The 19,768-nt window shown below is 44.6% G+C and overlaps 1 protein-coding gene across 1 annotated transcript in view; it reads right to left on the bottom strand.

The window, feature by feature from the left end:
* Nucleotides 1-19,768, bottom strand: part of LOC147009211 (uncharacterized) — a 37,844-nt gene extending 18,076 nt beyond the window's left edge. The window contains exons 1-4 of the mRNA XM_085862998.1: nt 19,489-19,768; nt 18,832-19,122; nt 7,934-7,996; nt 5,409-5,549 (exon numbers count right to left, since the gene is read on the bottom strand). Of these exons, the coding sequence (XP_085719124.1) occupies nt 5,409-5,549; nt 7,934-7,996; nt 18,832-19,122; nt 19,489-19,768 (775 nt within the window). The remainder of the gene's footprint in view (nt 1-5,408; nt 5,550-7,933; nt 7,997-18,831; nt 19,123-19,488) is intronic.

Here is a 19,768-nt window from a genome sequence, read left to right on the forward strand (position 1 = left end):
CGGTTATCTCTGCAGTATGGAACGAACCGCTTAAGCGGTTCGTGTCCGAAGTCGACCTGCGGCGAGGTACGATCGCCCGATTAACGATCCGCGTATGTACTTAGGTAGGTCGAGTTTGGCGAACAACCCTATCAGGCGCGGGTGGCCGATTGGCACGATTGTGGTGAGGTCGAAAGACCCACCCGTGACTAGCTCCCGGCGTTGTTACGAGAGGGTCACGACTGAATTGTCCGTCCCCTGGGCGACGTGCCGTGATTCGAGTTACGTGGCCGATCGCACGCCGGCGGGAGCGAATTCGCAACTATATATATGCTCAATTCGATTGAACAATAAGGATTCAAAAATGGAAGCATTGTGGATCTTCCTGAATGAGTGCTGAACACACACAAACGACCTTAGGGGTTGGTCCATATGTCTGGTGTCGGCTGAATGGTTAGAGTGGTTAGCTTGGGATCCGAGGGACCCGAGTTCAAATCCCGCTCGGCTGTTGAATTAATACCAGGTGGGGTTGACTCTGCCTGTCATCCTTCTGAGGTCGGCAAAATGAGTGCCAGATTACTGGTTGGAGTGGTGTCGGAGTGGCGACCCATCCAGGATTGTGCCTAATAGCCAAGGAGACTGCTTAGGCAGCACCAACGCTCTGCACAGAGTATGGTCCCAATGGATGGTTGGTCCATCGTTCTGGACAGTGTATAATAATCAGAGGCTTACTCCAACCAAATGTTAATGCCTGAAACATCAGCTTCCCCTTACTTCCCATTGCAGTTAACATACTTCGATCAACATTCTGTTGAATTCATCCACGATTATACCTGTCTGCTAACACAATGACATTCATAGTTTTGCCCTCTATAATATTTAGAAAAGCAACAAAGGACAAAGTGGGTCCAGCTCACTCGGGAGAACAATACTCTAGAGTCCTCTGAAAAATGTTCATTGGCAGTGTGAATAAGAATCAAGGAATGGCGAAGCCTGTTGGAGAATACCCATTGTACATGCTCCTGTCTACCATCTCTTGTGGACATGCCATCAGGAATGGTGAGATGCATCGGTTTTTTTCTTTTTATTTCTGTATATGCCTTGCATACAAAGTCGAGGCTCGTGAAAGAGCAAGTACACTGAATGGATCACAACATAACAGGACAAAAGTACCAATAGAGAGAGGTGGGAGGGGAAACATCAACAGTGGAGTTGATGGAAAAGATAGAGAGATTTGGACAAACAATGGGTGTGGGGAGGAATGGTAGGGGGCAGGAAAGGACCATGGGGTGGACAAGATGGATAGAGAAGGAAACTCTCAGTGAGGAAAAACTAGAAATTTGGCAGGAGGGCTGCTTGGCCGAGGGAAGAAATGTTAGAGAAAGGATGTGCAAGAGCAGCAGAGCGGGTTTTTATGACAAACACTTGTGAGCTTTCTGGAATGCACTGAGATTCCCTCCAGTCGGATTTGCCTTTCAGGAAGAGAAGGAAAGTTGTTTCAGAGCAACTTCCTCACCATAGGATTCAGCGTACCATTGGCAGGAAGAAGGTAGGATAACTGAAGACAACATGAGATGAATATGTGCACAAGAGAGAGCTGGGTTCTGTGGCTGAGTTTATATCAGGGGCAGTAGATATGGGAGACCAGTAATGAAGAGAGATGGTGGCTTGCAGTCTCTTGGATGCCATACGCAGAGTGTTTGGAGAGTAAGGCTGGATGCCAGACTATATCGAAAGCACGAGATACGTCCAGAGAGATGGCCCTGATGTCATGTCTGACATTGAGGACTTTAATGCATTGATGGGTGAGTTGAAGCAGCATGTCCAGGGTAGAGTGACCTGGTCTGAATCCAAATTTATGATCTGAGAATTGTTGATCTGAAAGAGGAACCTAATCTAACCTAAAAAATGTTAATCTATGAAATAAATATGGGAGTTGGCTAGTTTATCCTTTCAGAGAGGTACTGCAAGTATATAGGCCATACTTGGAATAAAAGTCAGGTTCCAGGTATCAAAACATTTTTGATCTTCCATAGGTTAGCTCTGAGAGATACAACCATTCTTTCTGTGAATGGGCAGAAGAATTGTCAAAAGTACTTCCAGATGGTCTGTGGAATGGTAAAATCAGTTTAATAGAGAAATGGTCAGGTTGAACCAGTAATCATAAATATTGTTACGGTTGTAAGGGTAGATGGAGGAATTTAATGACGAATTTAGGATTGAATTTAGGATCACAAACTGGTCCAACACGTGGAACATGTCTTTCAATCCAGACAAATCTCACACTCTCACTATGTCTCTTCGAAAGGACCGTTTACAAAACCCCCCCCCATCCACTTTCTCAACAATCCTCTGGAAGAAGTCTTTTCTTTCAAGCTTCTAGGTCTCACTATCTGCCATGACCTTTCCTGGGAAAGTCACATTTCCAACCTCGCCTCAAAAGCCAGTCGCCGACTGGGAATCCTCCGTCGTGCTAAGTCCTTCCTCGGCCCTCTTGAGCTCCTGACCACTTACAAAGCTTTTGTCCGTAGCCTGATGGAGTACTGCTCTCCCCTCTGGGCTGGTGCTCCTGCCTCCCACCTTTCTCGGCTTCACGCTGTCGAAATCAGGGCATTTAAGATCATCGGCATCTCCCGCAATGAAGCTGAGTCTTTGGGCCTCTCACTCAATCACCGCAGGTTGGTCGGTGGTCTTTCTGTCTTCTACCGACTCCTCTCCAGCCTTGCCCCCCCTGCTCTCTCAGCGATTTGTCCCCACCACATTTCCACAGGGCGCTCAAGGTCCGCCACCAACCCCCTTCTGGTAAAACTACCAAAATCACGAATCACTGCTCATCTTCACTCTTTCATTCCTCTTTTTTCCCGCCTTTGGAATAAACTTCCTCACTCTATTCTTTCCCATTCTTCCCTCCAGGCTTTCAAAACAGCTGTTCACCACCACCTCTTATCTTCCCCCATCCAAATCCTCGATCTTTTCTACCCCCGATAATCCACCCAAGCCCACTTCCTTCATTTCTCCTGCTTTCCTTGATGAAAGTCGCTGAATTGTCCATCTTCTCTTCGCCATGTTCCCCGTCCCATCCCCATCCCTCTCCCTTCCACAGTTCACCAAATGTGTCTGTTCCCCACTGTTTTGTCCCTTCCATTCCCGCCCCGCTTGTCTCATGCCTCCTTGCTGTGAGTTGTGTGTTAGCTCTCATACGAGCCTCGACCAAGGTATACAAAAAAAAAAAAATAATAGAGCTGTTTGGTCCGTGGTCGTGTAGGAGACATGTCGATGTAATTAAGATGGGAAACTGTGAGCTAAAGTGTAACGTGTCACCACACTGGGAGGGGGGGTCGTGTTGATTAGATAGGGTTTAAGAATAAGCTCCGCCAGTATGTGACTGCCTCCTGTAACCTATTTCGACATTTTTACATTTAGAAGCGAGCCGAACGTGCTGAGCGGGCAGAGGTCCCACCTTCACGAGTTTTCGTGCGAGCAAGCTATGCCCCACAGGAGGAAATGGTGGTTAAGCATGACATCAAAGAAGAGGGGTTGGTTGTGCATTCTTCACGAGAGATTGGGAGTGCATGCACAAAGAGCTGTTGAATTAAAACCAAGTGGGGTTGACTCTGCCTGTCATCCTTCGGAGGTCGGCAAAATGAGTGCCAGCTTGCTGGTATCCTGTGTCGGAGTGGCGACCCATCCAAGATTGTGCCCAATAGCCAATGAGACGGCTTCGGCAGCACCAACACTCTGCACAGAGTATGGTCCCAGTGGATGGATGGATGGAAGATGTGCAAAGTTGGTGGAGACCTATCCCTACGGACACAGCTGTAATTGCTGTCAAAGGTGCTTCCACGAAGTATTAACTCAGGGGGGTGGACACCTCTCCAACCAAGATATTCTAGTTTTGTATTTTTAATTAATTTTCTGAAATTTGAAGAATTTGTTTTTCACTTGGAAGATGTGGGTTGTGATGTATAAATAAAGGTGGAAAAAGTCTGATTTAAAGCAATTTAATTCCAGGCTGTAAGGCAACAAAATGTGAAAATTTTGAAAGGGGGTGTAGACTTTTGCTGGGTCATCGACTTCAAGCCTTCTTGCAACGGTCTGACATGAAAGGCTGATTTTCTTTACCATCAACTTCTTGTCAGGACGTACCACAGATGTGAATATGCCCAAGCAATCTTTCACAAATTCCTCACCAGACAATGGTTTCCCTCTCTTGGCAATTGCTTCAGTTATCAAAAAACTGATCTTGGTTGTTGCCTCAGAACTCTGGTTTACAGCTTTGAACAAAGATTATTGCCAGATCATGTTTTGTTTCAACGAATTCACTCAATCTATTCTCACCTGACCCATGAGGATATCAAATTTGCTTGCCTGTTTCAGAGAATGATGTCGCTTGATAGAGTATCCCTTGAAAACCACAATTTTCTCTTGACATACTGAACCACACGCAATATGGTCGCGTTGTGTTCAATAACAAAACTAGAAAGACACTCGGTGGAGCGCATACTCTGCCAGGCTGAACAGTTTACGTTTTGTATCCCACTGATTGGCAGGATCTGTAGCCTGACCTGAACCAATACCAGCTTGTTTTTGTTACCTACCCAAATTATCCACCAAATTTGGTCATAACCCATCCATAATTTCTTGAAATATCCTGCTATATATCGTTTTTGGCCGTATATCTCAATGATGAAGAATCAATTGTAAAATTTTGGATCCAAATCCAAATCTGGATCTTCATGAAAATCTCATCAATTCGTTCTTGGTACACATCCAACCTGTCCACCAAGTTTTGTCCAAATCTCTCCATAACTCTGAGATATCCTGCTTAGAAAGAGACAGACAAATAGAGAGGGGGTGAAAACATAACCTCTGTCCAACTTTGATGGTGGAGATTACTTTGATACCAGCTGCCAATAATCAATTCAAAACAACATAACCGCAAGATCTAAGATAATAAAGAACATCGTCAAATAAATGATGTGTATTTTCACTTCCGACCCTACAGACGATCTCGGATGTTAACGGAAAGGGTCCGGGCTGAATGCATTGCGTTAAAAGAACTAGTAGATAGTAGAGGTGTTCATGATTGTCTGACACAGAACTGGGTTGTTGAACTCCGAACTCCTTTCTACAGGAAATCATCCAAAGTTGTTGTTCGTGACTGTAAAAGTACAAAGCGATATCGCTGGATTTCTAAATGGTTGTGACCGACTCTACACAACGATCTTGAATATGTGTATTTTTTTGTGCAATGTGTACTTTAAATGAACCAGGTATCCCTGTCTCGTTCATATGAACAAGCCATTTGAGTGAATCAATTTGAATGAACCTATCATTCTGCAGGTTTTGGAAGAACATTATTTCATCATGAAAGAATGAACTAAATAAATAAACACAATGTGATGTGATCCGTAGAGAGTTCAGGTTACCTTCGAGCACCTGAGCAGCTTTTCTTGGCTCCATGGGTGAAGAATCACACGCTTCCTGCTTTCCATGATCAATGCTCAAAGCATCCTGGGAAGTGTGAAGGTTGTATTGCAAAGTTTCTGACTTCACAACTTGGGCTTCAACTGCAAACCATGTGACAATGGTTCATGAAAATAAAGGAACGGATAAACAAGCAAATCTAAGCCCAAACAATCATTCTACGTTGTGGAGAGAAACGCATGGGGTCTCAAACAGGCAAACTCATTTCCTGACTTAAGCAAAGAGGTCAATAGTGGGGGGTTAATGGGGGGGGGGTGGAACTCGTGGATATGAAAGGGTAGAGTGGTCTGAACTTGGAGGAAGTTCATGATGAAATGACAATTTGATATTCTCACTGATGTGGAGTAGCTGGGCACATTCCATTGCCTTGTAAAATTAATTTTGCAAACTCTTAATTAGTGCCATGGGATTATTAACTCCACCTCACGATGAGCCTTGACTAAAAATCAAAGTCTTGATCATTTGCAAAGGCCTGGTTAAACAAGGAGTCACTTTTGATCATCACATGTTTACTCCTACTACTAATACCTGTGGTACCACCCCTCACACCCACTCTACATCCAGACTTATTGTCTTAGTCTGCTCCTGGATTATACTCACCATCATGAGATTTCACAATGGCGAGTCGGGATTTGATGATCACAAACAATCATACGACGGTCAAAAAAACAAAAAAAAAAACAAACACTTTTCACACCATTTTTGTTTTGTTCACAGAAACTCAGCAGTTATTGTCGTCTCATCGTTTAAATTTTAGGTAAACTTCGGCTTGTAGCAAGGTATTATGTACACATTTAGGACACGGGAGACCAAAAATGAGTGTCATTGTATGATTAAGTTTTGCATATCATTTGTTAGCCAACATCATGGGGATTCAGGATCTATTTGGGCAGAGCTTAATTCTTCCTCTTTCTATTGCTCTGACAGGCTCAAAGTTGGTTATCAATTATCTGTGTCAAGGAACCACTCATTCTAAAATTCTAAAATGTTATAATAAATCATTCTAAAATTGGTCCGATGGCTTAGATATGTATTATACACTAATTGGAAACCACATATATGAAGAATATTTGGTTTACCTGATATTTGACCTTGAGCAAAGAGGTCAAAGTCATATGAAATTAACAAATTGATCAGTGTTCATTCAGGTCAGAAATATATATGCACATAAACTTAACCATAGAAATACATGCTGTGATGAACCAAAACTAACATCTTGGGATTAAAAGTGCAGATTTCTTAAAAATGTTACGTATTCCTAACGACCTTTGATGATCTGTATACTGAACACAAACTGGCCTTTGGTATTTATTTTTATATCATAGGGCCATCTTGGTAAACTTATTCTATGGTTATAAAATCAAGCTTATAGCTACCAGTAATTTGGTAGCAGCTTGGTAAATGCAATTTGTTACGTACTTCCGAACATTTTTCACCCAATCATGGAAGTGAACCTAAAAACTGGTATGTCATAATGATCCATGTTGAAACTTGCCATTTTAAATCATCACTTTATGCATAAGTAAATTGTTATTTAAGATGTTCTATCAGATGCATTTCAAATTTCTGGAATAAGATTTTGTAAGCTTCACTATGACTGGGGGAAATTTTGCAAAATCTGAGATTTTACACATTTGAAGGTGCCAAGATATGCAGAAGGTCATAAGAAATGTACTGTTTCGAGGAATTGTTCTATTCTTACGTATAATGATAAATATCAAACAAAAAAAATGCATTTTCAACCATTTTGGACAAAATATACAATCATACATGTAACCCATTTCTAAAAAATGAGCTATAAAAATGGAAAAAATAGCCTGTGTTTGGATAAAAAAACATGCTTTGTAAGCAACTATATCCATAGGACCCATAGCAAAGTATACATTTTCTAAAAGCACAGACACTTGGGCATTATATAACATTAAGATTGTTTATCTTATTAAAACTGGGTTCATTCTAAGCTTTCTCCTCATTTAGGACCACAGTGTACACAATACCATGCTACAAGCCCTTACAATCCATTCCTTCACTACATATCTTTATTACCTCATGGTTTATCAAGATATTCAATGGAACTGTGAAGTGCCCAATCGTATGAGGAGGTGTAATTACAATGCCTACTTTCTCTTTTTCTCATTATTTTGTGTTGTACAACAGAAGAGACCATCATGAATGACAATGTGGTTCATCATGAATGACAGATCGAAACAATTTTCCAAATTTTTATTTATAATCGAACTGCTTCCGTGACAGCCGTCAGTATGCCCAACAAATATTGTGATGCTTCAATGTACAGAGAGGAATTCGTTATGCATGAGATGGGTCATTAATAACGTGGCCTTAAGTCACTATGTGATCTGTGGCCTTGAGACAAGTCCAACAGCATCTCTCACAATCTCCTGTACAATGTACGTGCACAAATGACTGCCAGTAAATGGAACAAGCAGAATGATGATGTGGTTCACACCTTTCTCTTGAGATAGTGAATCATCTTCAAACTCAGATTCCACCTTCACTTTCACAATTGAATCTGAAAATAAAAACATCACATTAAAACTTAACTTGAGATTTTTCAAGTTATCAGGCTTATGGATTACCTGTAACACAAGTTATGCACACACACACACACACACACACACACACACACACACACACACACACACACACACACACACACACACGTCCTATTCCTGGGAGGGGTGAGGTTTCACTCTGTCTCCCAGACATGGAGGGGGGGGGGGTGGTTTCCCAATCTTCAAGGGCACTCCTTCCTTCTCTCTCAGTCTCTCCCTGTATTTGTCTCTGCAGCGAAGAATAGACTTTGGGGATGCCGAACCTCCGGTGCCGAACATACATCAGTTTCATCAATGGCTGCTGGGTATTGATCTTTGCAGCACTCACAGCAGTGAATAACCTTCAAATCCAATGCCCTGGGGATTGCAAAGTCCGCTTTACGTTGGAACATCGTGCATGGTGTCTCATGCAAACTGCTGTTCTCGCTGGCTAAGTTAAAGAACAAGATCAAGTTTCAGGGCATTTTGTTAATTTTTCACAGAGTTATGCCCTTTTTAGACTTAGAAAATGTCACATCGGTAGGGGACATGTATTGCAAAGGAATTCTCGCTCTTGTTACTCTCGTTGCGGAAACTATCACTGGCACAATGTCGGCACTCTTCGGCTTTTAGGTTATCTTGACTTCAGTACTTGGTCATTTTTGTAATTCCCACGTTATTCAAACCAATGGCCCTTGGTACTGACACCTCGATAAGGAAAGCCATCTTTTCTTTTTTTGACTGTCAGTACTATTATTGTGAATCTGGAAGCCATGAGCACTCAACATACAGGTCCCATGGAACAGTTATATCGGTAAGTATTTGTTTTTAGTTAGGGTCCCCGTCCCTCGTTTAATGGGTGAATAAATGTACATGTGCTGTGAGTTATTTTAATAGTTAGGATTTTTACATCACTCACAACAACTACGGTTACTACATCTCCAACTTAAACAACAACACCATCTTCGCTCTCACAGCGCCAACCCTCTGCTCCCAGCATTCTCCGCGCGCTCACTGGTATGTGGGTGTGTTCAGAATTTGTTCGGGGATGTAATTCCATTCCCAAATATGGTCATGAACCGATTTGCTTGGCTGCGCGCCAAGTAAGGGAATGCGTCGTGTCCCACCCAACGATGAGCGGACTGAATTCCATTCCCAAATATGGGGGACTGAATCCGATTCCCAAATACGGTCATGAACCGATTCGCTTGGCTGCGCGCCAAGTAAGCGAATGCGTCGTGTCCCACCCAACGATGAGCAGACTGAATTCCATTCCCAAATATGGTCATGAACCGAGTCACTTGGCTGCGCACCAAGTAAGGGAATGCGTCGTGTCCCACCCAATGATGAGTGGACTGAATTCCATTCCCAAATATGGTCATGAACCGATTCACTTGGCTGCGCACCAAGTAAGGGAATGCGTCGTGTCCCACCCAATGATGAGTGGACTGAATTCCATTCCCAAATATGGTCATGAACTGATTCGCTTGGCTGCGCGCCAAGTAAGGGAATGCCTCGTGTCCCACCCACTAGGAACGGGCCACGCCTGAGCAAACCGCGCCCGAGAGCGATAAAAGGATCTTCTCAAGCGAGAGAGGAAGAATTCGCACCCGTTGAAACCGCATCTCTCGAGGGGGATCTGCTCGAGCGAGAGAGGAAGAATTCGCGCCCGTTGAAACCGCATCTCTCGAGGGGGATCTGCTCGAGCGAGAGAGGAAGAATTTGCGCCCGTTGAAACCGCATCTCTTGAGGGGGATCTGCTCGAGCGCGGAGGGGAAGAATTCGTGCCCGTTCAAAACGCATCTCTCGAGGCTGGGCGAAAGGCATCTCGTCGCTGGCGTGCTCTGGTTCCCAGGTCATCTCATCTCGTGGCTGGCGTGGTCTGCGTCTGCCTGCCCTGGTTCCTTCTTGGCCAAATGGTGCTCCGGGAAGGTGCAGACGTTGAGCCGCGCGGCGCGGCCAGGTAGCCTGCGACTTTCTCATCCTTCAGCTCGACTTCCCTCCGAGCTGAAGGGATAATAAAGACCATTTTTGGTCCGTTTCTTTGGGTGTGCGTCTGTGTGTGGGCCCATCTTTAAGTAGGAATTGTTTAAGTGCTCTTTGCTGTACATACTTGCTTCTCTATTAGTCATGATATCTCTGCTTCTTGCATGCTTCCCACTAACCCCCATTATAAATAAATACATTTGTTAAATGTATCAGTTCAGGCCACAGCAATTTAACATTTGAATGAGCTCGACATTGTTCGTTAGTGATTTGACAGATAATAGAGCACGATGTGCTTGGGAGGCTTTTGTTTGCCAAAACTTACTCCGAACACAATGTCTTGTCCAAAATAATTCGGTGGATGTTGCACTCCAAGAGAATATGCCGCTTGTTGACATTCCATGCTAAAAGTCAAGAGAGTGTGTGAAGTACTCCGAGTTGTTCATGAATGCCAATACCATTTTCTCGTAGCTCTGAAGGCTTTTGACGCCAAGACAGGTTCGTCTCATGACTTTTGTTTGTATTCGCTAAAAATCAAAGCAGCGTTTTTAACGAGGATGGAGTCATTTGATGAGGTATCGAATAATTCATACCTTTCCAGAAGTCTCAAATTGTTTTTTTGCAAGCTGGGATTTTGAGAGGTTGTCTGGAAGAACAAAACGTTGTCTCTTACCATCTTGTGAAACCTCATCGTGTAATAAACCTCCAAATTCAGCTTCGTTTTCTTTGCATATACTATTTGGTGGAATCCTTCATTTCCTGCACCAATAACTGCATGAATGACAGTAGCATGCTGGCTAAATCAGTCATCTTTACTAATTTCGGATTCTCCAAAAAAAAAAAAATCACTTCTGATTTTGTCAAAGACCATCTCATAGCATTGAGACTCGAATCTTGTGTACCACATATTCCTTTTTTTTTTCCACAACTTTTTCCACAACTCCCAATACCACATATTCCTTTTTTCGTGAAAATAACTAATAATGAAAAAACAAAGAGCATAATAAGCATATAATTGTCATGCATTCTTTAATATTCATAGAACTCCCAATGCCATATTGTTGTGGTGCCGGGTTCGGGGGCGAGGAACCACCGCTAGAAGGAGCAGTTGGGCCGTCTCCACCCGAACACCCGGAATTGAAGGTCGTCACTCCGGATAACTCCGAAGCTGACGGGTCGCTTAATCGACCGTGGTCGCCAATATTTCGACGGCGTGGGGTAGGGTTTATTTGTCTATTTACCTAAGTACCCACGCCGTCTAACTACCGGGGAAGCCACACCCTCGGCAGGCTTCGTCTGAACTGAGTCGCTGTTACCGACTCGGGTCCGGCGTAACCAAGCAGAAATTACCAAAACCTGCTGGTCCAAATAGCAATTTACGGCACAAGTGGCCTCACTAATTCTCAAGCCCGAACCCTACTGGTTCAATGAAAGAAAACACAGACAAGGAACTGGAACATTTAACAGTTATTTCTTTACAATAGGTAATAGGGAAGGAAACACAGAGCAGACTTAATTACGAATATAAATGCAGGCAAATGTACAATGGCAATCACTTAACAGTTTTACTTACAAGACTGGCCACAGACGGACACACACACCCAAAAAGAAATGGAGCCGGCTAGTTTTTATTGGACCCTCCAGCCGCGGAGGATAGGCAAGCTGGGGGTCAGAGTCTGGTCGGGTACCTGGCCGCCTCGTACGGTCTGGCTGACCTGCACTTGTGAGCTCGGGGACCGTGGAACAGCTTTACGACGAACCAGGCACACCAAGGACGGTGGGATTTGAACCCACAACTGACGACGCACCAGGCACCAAGGATCGAGGGCGAAGAGACAGACGCCAGCCAGCATGATCCAACCACGAACCAAAAGCGAGATGAGACCCCCCCCCCATCAGAATCGTGCCGTCAATTCTCATCTCCTCGTGCTGGGTCGAGGGATCGGGCTCTCTGGTAACTCCCCCTCTCATTGGTCGGCGGGGGGGGGGGGGCGTTGGGTGATCGGTGTCCTCTCCTCATTGGACGAGGCTGCCTCCGGTCTCTGTGGGCTGTTGCGGTGTCCGCCCCTGATTGGACCGAAGAGACATTCTTTCTTCTCGGGGCGGAGCCAGAGCTCCGAGGCGCCTTTGTCTTCCCCATGTCGACAGGGGAAACATTCTTTCTTGATGGGGCGGAGTCAGAGCTGAGGCGATCTCACCCCTGATTGGACGAGAGGAACATTCCATCTTGCTGGGGCGGAGTCGGCTCTGAAGCGATGGAAACTCCGTCTACGTTCGTGGCCTTGAACACGTGTGTAATGGAGCTGAAGGAGTGGAGGGGATTGATGTAGAAAACTAACTAGAAAGAAAATCGCAGCGCACACATGAAATTCCCATTAGACATAAGGGAGGGATTCTAACTATCCACATATACTTAACAAAATAACTAAACTTTGGGTCAACTGTATGTGTGAATGTGAATGGTTTCCAGATTCGTAGCAATACTTGTATTGTGTACATCATCACATGCATATTGAAAACCTGGAATACAAGGTGGATTGTATTATTGGAAATGTGTGGAATATTCTATCATCAGGAGTTGTACACACTTTATCCTTTAAATTATAACAACACTTGTTCACTGCACACAACTCTGCGTTCGGTGGTTGGTGTTAGAGATGGAGATATCGATTCAGGAAAAAGGAGATTTTGTTTATCTCATCCACACCGCATCACAACCTCAACAACCATTTCTACCACAAAGAGGATGAAATCATCTTTTCACTGCTGGAATGTCTTTAAATACATATGGAGGGAAGTTAAGATCGGGCTACGTTTCCATGGATCATCACAATAACCAAGAAAATTATTCAGAAACCATAACGTTTATCAGAAATATAACCGGATATTGGTAAAGTACACCTTAACATAAACTCGTAGATTTTATTGATCTTTAAAAAATGATTTCTAATCACAAGATGAAGATATCTGTAATTCTTCATTTTCATTTGTAGCACAAGGCCGCGGGTGGTATCATTGAATGAGGCCGTGGCTGTGCCGCTGATACAATGCCCTCTGCTAGTTAGGGCAAAAATTTGGAATTTGTTCAGGGTGCCAACGATAACTCGCCAACTCTTTGTGAAGGACACCGTGGGATCTTTAACGTACTCCAACCAATGGTGGCAGACCGGGCGCCCATTTAACGTCCATCTGAGGGACGGCAGACACATTGATGAATTACCATGCCGAGCTGTGAAACACCGGGATGACAGTTTATAGCTGGGTCGGGATTCCAACCCAGACTAGACAGCTTAGAGGCGAGTGTGCGTATCTCAAGGCCATTCTGCCAGTCTGATGTCTATAATAGTACTGTTTTATACAAAAAAACTCCCAAATGACATCAGAATAGGGTTGCTGGCAAAACATACTGTGATGTCAGGCTCAAGAGCAGTCAATCATGACAAATAATGATGTGACAAAGGAACGAATGTCTCAAAAGGTAAATAATGTGTCTCCGCACCCTTTGAAGCAATGACTGGTACAAGCCTCCTCCTCGTCCCCAGAATAATCTGATGGACAGGATTCAAAGGTAATTGTCACTATTCTTGGTGCAAAGCAGCCTTCCACTCTGCCAGTCTGCACAAGAGGGTCCATTTTCATAAATCTAAACCAAAGGAGGTCCTAAACGTGATTTATTGGCATTAAACCAGCAATCCTTGCAGCTCGGGCAAGGCTGCGATGGCATTTGTTTTGCAACAAGTCAGTAAGTGCACATGAACGGTGGAGTCTGGTATTCCCCTCCCTAAATACAGTGGGTGGTTGTCAAAATGTGGAACAACATGATCCAGAATTTCCCTGCAGTACTTTTCACCTTCCAGGTTCCCCTGTGCAGTAAAGTTTACAATCCCAGGAGGCAGCCCCACATCATAATGGATCCACCACCAAATGGGATGCACTCCACAATATTCTAGGGTGTACAGGCTGTGTTAAGTCGTCATCAAATCAGAATTCTCCTGTCAGTCACGTGTCGGAGAAATCGTCTCATCACATGAATGAATCTTCCTCCAAGATGCGAGATTCCAACGTTCACTTGCCCACCAGCATCATGCCAAGTGGGTTGCTTGTAGTTCTGGGGTGAGAAGAGGGTGCCTTATCGATCTGCTCACTTTGTAACGTGCAGCACGAAGACTGTTCCGGACAAGACTACTGGATAACCTCTGAAGGAGATTCCATTCACTCCGCAACACTGTGCTTGTGGCAAATGGTATATGTCTCACAAGGCAGAACAGAGCTGCACTTTCTCTGTTCGAGATCACCCTGGATCGTCCAAATTGCGGCCTGGATTTAAAATCTTAGGTTTGGTGATGAAAATTTTTTTATATTAGAGACTGTGATGAGTCTCGTTGAAGAGTTTGGACACAGAATGGGCCAGAACATAAAAGAACAGCGGAGAGAGGGAAAGAGAGAGAAAGAGAGAAAGAAAAAGGTGTAGATGTAGAGAGAGGACACACCAATAGCAGGGTTGAGAGACTTGGAGAGATAAGGGAAGAGGGGAAGAATGAGAGCAAGAAGACAATATGGAGTGAACAAGATGAACACAGCTGCAAATTCTCAATCACAGAAGTGGAAGAAAAATATTGAAAACCCAGAAAGAGTTTGGCTTGGAGAAAACATCATGGTTGTGGATGGTGTATGGTCGATGGTGGGGAACAGCTGTCTTGAAGCCTTGGAGGGAAGAGTGTGACTGAAGGCACCGAGAGAGTTCGTTCCATAGGTGGTGGAAAAAAAACATAGAAACGAATGAGTGGGGGTGAGCAGTGAGTCTGGTCTGGATTGTGGGAGTTTCACCTGGTGAGGGGTTATGAGCAGACCGTGTGCACCCTGCAGAAACCTTGGGAGGGGGAGACCAGATAGTGCATGACCAGAGAAGAGAAAAGGAGAAGACAAAGAGTCCACTGACCGATCTGTGAGGTGAAAGTGATCGACCCAGATAATGGCGAGAAGTACCAATGATTTTAAAAGTCTTGGTTTCCATGGAAACAAGCTGAGAAAGGTGTGAAGTAGCGGTGTCAGCCCAGAGAGGAGAGCAGTACTCCAACGAGCTGCCGATGAAGGCCTTGTAGGTGGATAAGAGTTCAGGTGTGCCAAGGAAGGACTTTGCACGACGGAGAATGCCATTTGGACTGGCTTTGGAGGAGAACTTGGAAATTTTTTGTAACGTTCAGCAATTTATGTTTCATTCACAATTTGTTTTGACACAATGAGTTTGTAGAAGTGCTCGACTGGTTAACCACTTAACCATGTTTGAATATATTTTTCAAGTATGTTGGTTAGTCGATTTTGTTATTGTCTGTCTGTCTGTCTGTTTGTTTATTGCCTTTAGTAACATTGATTGATCAGTTTATTGATCAGTAACAAACTGATCTTCACAAACCTTCACCACATGGTATAGTTTGTCATAAGGAAGAAGCCTATTGTTTGAGGTCAAAAGGTCAACAACTTAGGAGAGATTTCTAAAATCCTCAATTTTCATCCAATTGACTAGCATGGTGTTGGCTCAGTGGTTGGGGTGGTGGTTTGGGATCCTAGGGTCCTGAGTTCAAGCCCTGTTGGCTGCTGAATTAATACACCAGGGGGTTAACTCAGCCTGTCCTCCTTATGAGGTCAGCAAAATGAGTACTGGTGTGTACTGGTGGAGGGGCACTGCAATTTCATCAATTTTCATTTTTCATCTGATTCACTTGAAATTTGAAGAGGAGTTGCATATTTTGTCATTTAATTCAACCACCAATTATTTTTCAGATCAAATTTGATTTATGGATTTTGCAAGTGTCGTGCTCTGCACGACTTCTTGTTTGTTTGTTTGTTTGTTTGTTTGTCCGTCTATGTGCAAGATATCTCAAAGAGTTGTGGACATATTTGGATGAAATTTTGTGGACAGGTTGAGTGTGTGACAAGGACGAACTGCTTAGATTTTGGTGAAGATCCGGATCCGGCTACAATAATTTTTAACAAGCTCAAATGAGCTAAGATCCTCGTCTTCTTAATGATGACGTCATAAAAACGAATATGACGTCATTGTGATGTATCATGTTTGCGATAAATTATCTGTGCTAATGCCCAGCTTGATTCCCGCAAACAAAATTCAAACAGCTTGCCTAGTTTCAGAGATAATGGTATGTTCGATTTCCATTAGCGGCGATATTATGACGTCAACTTTTTTTCTAGGAAGAATTTCCAAAATTGGAGACGGTTACTGCCTGCGCGTGGGCTTTCTGCATATACATGGCAAGTTTCACGAAGATCCGATGAAAACTCTGGGTTGTGAAACAAAAAATGTCAAAAAATAGGAATGACGTCATAAAAATTGATATGATGTCATAGTGATGTATCATATGTGTGGTAATTCATCTCTGCTAATGCCCTGTTCGATTCCCGCAAACAGAATTCAAAAAGCTTGCCTAGTTTCGGAGATAATTTTTTTAGGTGATTTCCATGAGCAGAGCTATTTTGACGTCATAACTTTTTTTCTGGGAGGAATTTTCAAAATCGGAGATGGTTACTGTCTGCGCAGGGTATTTTTACATAAATATGCCAAGTTTCAGGAAGTTTCAATGAAAACTGTAGGCTGTGAAACAAAAAAGTCCACAAGAAGAAGATGAAGAACAACAACGTGAGTAAGACTTAAGAGATCCTCCACGAGGATCTAAATTTTTCTCTAAATTCTCAAATTTCTCAAAAATTCTCAAAGAATCTAAATTCTCTGAGATCTAAATTCTCACGGATTGTTTTTGTAGTGTAGTTGAGTCTTAAGGGGTCCACAGGATCTATAGCCTTCGGGGTCTTTTGGGTCCTCAAGAACCTATTGGGATTTTTGAGTCCTCAGGAACTTTTGAATCCTAGGGGACTTTCGGGTCCTCGGTGACTTTTTGGGACTTTTGGGTCTTCGAGGTCTTTTTGTGGAATTTTGGGTCTTTGGGTCATTTTGGGTCTTCAGGGACTTTTGGGGTCTTTGGGATCTTCAGGATCTTGGGGGGCAGTCTAAAGGGTCAAAAGGTACATTCCAATAGTGCATAATTAACCGTTCTTGTTCTGAGTCAGAGCAAAGAGACTGAGGTGAGCATCAACCTTCAACCGAGTCGCCATTTGATGTTGTTTCCTGATTATAAATCGCCTGAAACTAACGAAAATGTTCATCATAAGGTTGAACTTCTTGGTCAGAAGACGCACCAATAAAATGTATGACATCAACAAGGTGTTCTCTGATGACAGACAATTTGGGCCTGAACGTCACTTCTTCCTCTTCTTCTTCTTCGTCCTGCTCTTCGCCTCCATGAACACCTTGAACCATCTCCTCGTCGGTCAGTGCCTGGTATCCAGGATCGGCTTCAGTCTTCCAACCACTGCACAACATCCTCCTCGCTCGCATCCTTCTCTCCAGCCTTCACAAACGTGCCATGGCCATCGCTGGCCTGGAAACCCTCAAAGTTAACGTCAAGATCAACGTCGTACAGCAACTTCTTCCAACCATTGGTGAGGCTGTGAAGTTTCATTTGCTTCCAGGCAGCAGCGAAGTTGAAGAGTACGGACTTCAAGTTACAGTTCTTGAGGTTGTGCAACGTCCGCACGAGTCTCGTATCGTCTTCATCTTTCTCCAACACAACCATCACCTCCTCCAAGGATTTCTTCCGATGCAACCGCTTGCAGGCGACGATGATTCCCTGGTCCATCGGTTGTATGAGGGAAGTTGCGTCACAGGTGGCAGGAACACACATTTGATTTTCCCTGTCACCGCTGCGCATCCTCTCAGCATTGGGATGCGTCGGCGCATTATCCAGAAGAATAAGAACCTTAACATTTTTTTGGCACAATGTCGAGTACGTCGGTCTGGTACGTGCACACTTCAGCAATGAAGTGGTTGAAGAAGCAGTCTATGAAGATCGCGAGGTTGAAGCATGCATTCCTGCAGTGGTAATACTGTTGTGGGCTGGGGTTTGGTGGTGATAAACGACCACTAGGTGGAGCAGGGGAGTTGTCTCCCACCGAAGACCCAGAATTTAGGTCGTGACTCTCGGATAAGTCTGAAAGGTCATGGGTCCCTTAGCGGACCGTGGTCACCAATATTGACGCGTGGGGTAGGGTTAATTTCCTAATTTCAATATACCTAAGTACTCACGTCGTCCAACTACCAGGGAAAACCACACCCTCAACGGACCTCGGGCGGAACGGACCGTTTACCGAGCCCGATCCGGGTGTAAACCGAGCGGGGATAACCAAGATCCGTCGGTCCAAATGAACAATTTACGGCACGAACGGCCTCACTAACTCCCAATACGCACCGTGCTGGGTCAATGGGAGAAAGCACAGAAAACGAGCTGGTACATTTAACAGGGGTTTATTTATCACGGGGGCAGGAGAGCACACAAAGAGCAGAGTTATCTGAATATGAAAATGTAATGTACAATGAACACAGGGCACTTAGACAGTTTCTACTTACAGGATGGCCCCACACACACACACACACACACACACACACACACACACACACACACACACACACACACACACACACACACACACACACACACACACACACACACACACACACACGACACACACACACACACGACACACACACACACACACACACACACACACACACACACACACACACACACACACACACACACACACACACACACACACACACACGAACTGGACCCTGTCGGGTCTTTATTTCGGCCTTTCAGCTCGGAGGGAAGGGGAGCTGAGGGCAGGGGCCTATTCTTGCAGCTATCCGCCTCGTGCGGTCTGGTTGAGCTTGTCCAGTGGCGGGACTCGAACCCACCGTCAACAACGCACCACCAAGCACCAGGGACCAGGGATGATGAAACGGTCGCCAGCCAGCACAGAAACGGACCAGACGAGCACCCGTGGGTAGATGAGAACGCCAGCAGGTAAGACGAGGCTTCTTCTCCTTCTCCTCTTTCTTTACGACCGGACGAACCTTCGACGACTGCTCTTGACCTCGTCTTATCCTTCCCCTCCCCCGCGCGTCTCGGGAAACGCTCTGAGGTACTCGCCTCCCGATTGGACGAGGGGTTGTCGGGCGAGTCATGGCCGCCGTCGATTGGACGAACTCACGGTGGGCGGAGGGAACCTCACCCCTGTACGTGACGTGCTGCACGTGGGCAATGGATGGCGATGGTGTGAAAACGAAGGATGAAGATTTAAAGATATAAAAAAAACGTGACTATAAAAGTAACTCGTAGCGCACACACGAAATTCCCATTAGACAAAAGGACAGGACCCTGACTATAAACACATACATATCAAAATAACTGAACTGCGGGGGCTGCTGTCTGTCTGTGTGTGTGTGCAAATTGCTTCCAGATTCGTAACAATACGTCACTGGAAGCTGGTTCATGACGTCTTCTGAAGGACGAGGTATCTGTGCTTCACCCACAACAACAGGTCACAAGCGGTGCAGCCCGTCTGCACTCACACCCAGCAAGGCTGACATTCGCTCCTTGCTCATGTGACGTACGACCAGGGATCGAGCACTCGTGCTTATAGGCCTGAGTGTTCTCCGGCAGCCAGCGACGAAGAGGTCCCGTCTCGTCAGCATTGTAAACTTGCGATAAAACGAGCCCTTCCTTCTCAATCAAATCATTGAGGAATTGTCTGAAAGGTTGAACCTTCCTCCGTGGTCGGATTGGAAGATTCGGCACAAGTCTTCGTGTTCGCGATGCCGTGACGCTGAGGGAAATGCCAAAGCCACCCAT

Source organism: Eptatretus burgeri, chromosome 17, assembly GCF_056783735.1.
Source record: "Eptatretus burgeri isolate ZD-2024b chromosome 17, Ebu_testis_v1, whole genome shotgun sequence".
NCBI lineage: Eukaryota > Metazoa > Chordata > Myxini > Myxiniformes > Myxinidae > Eptatretus > Eptatretus burgeri.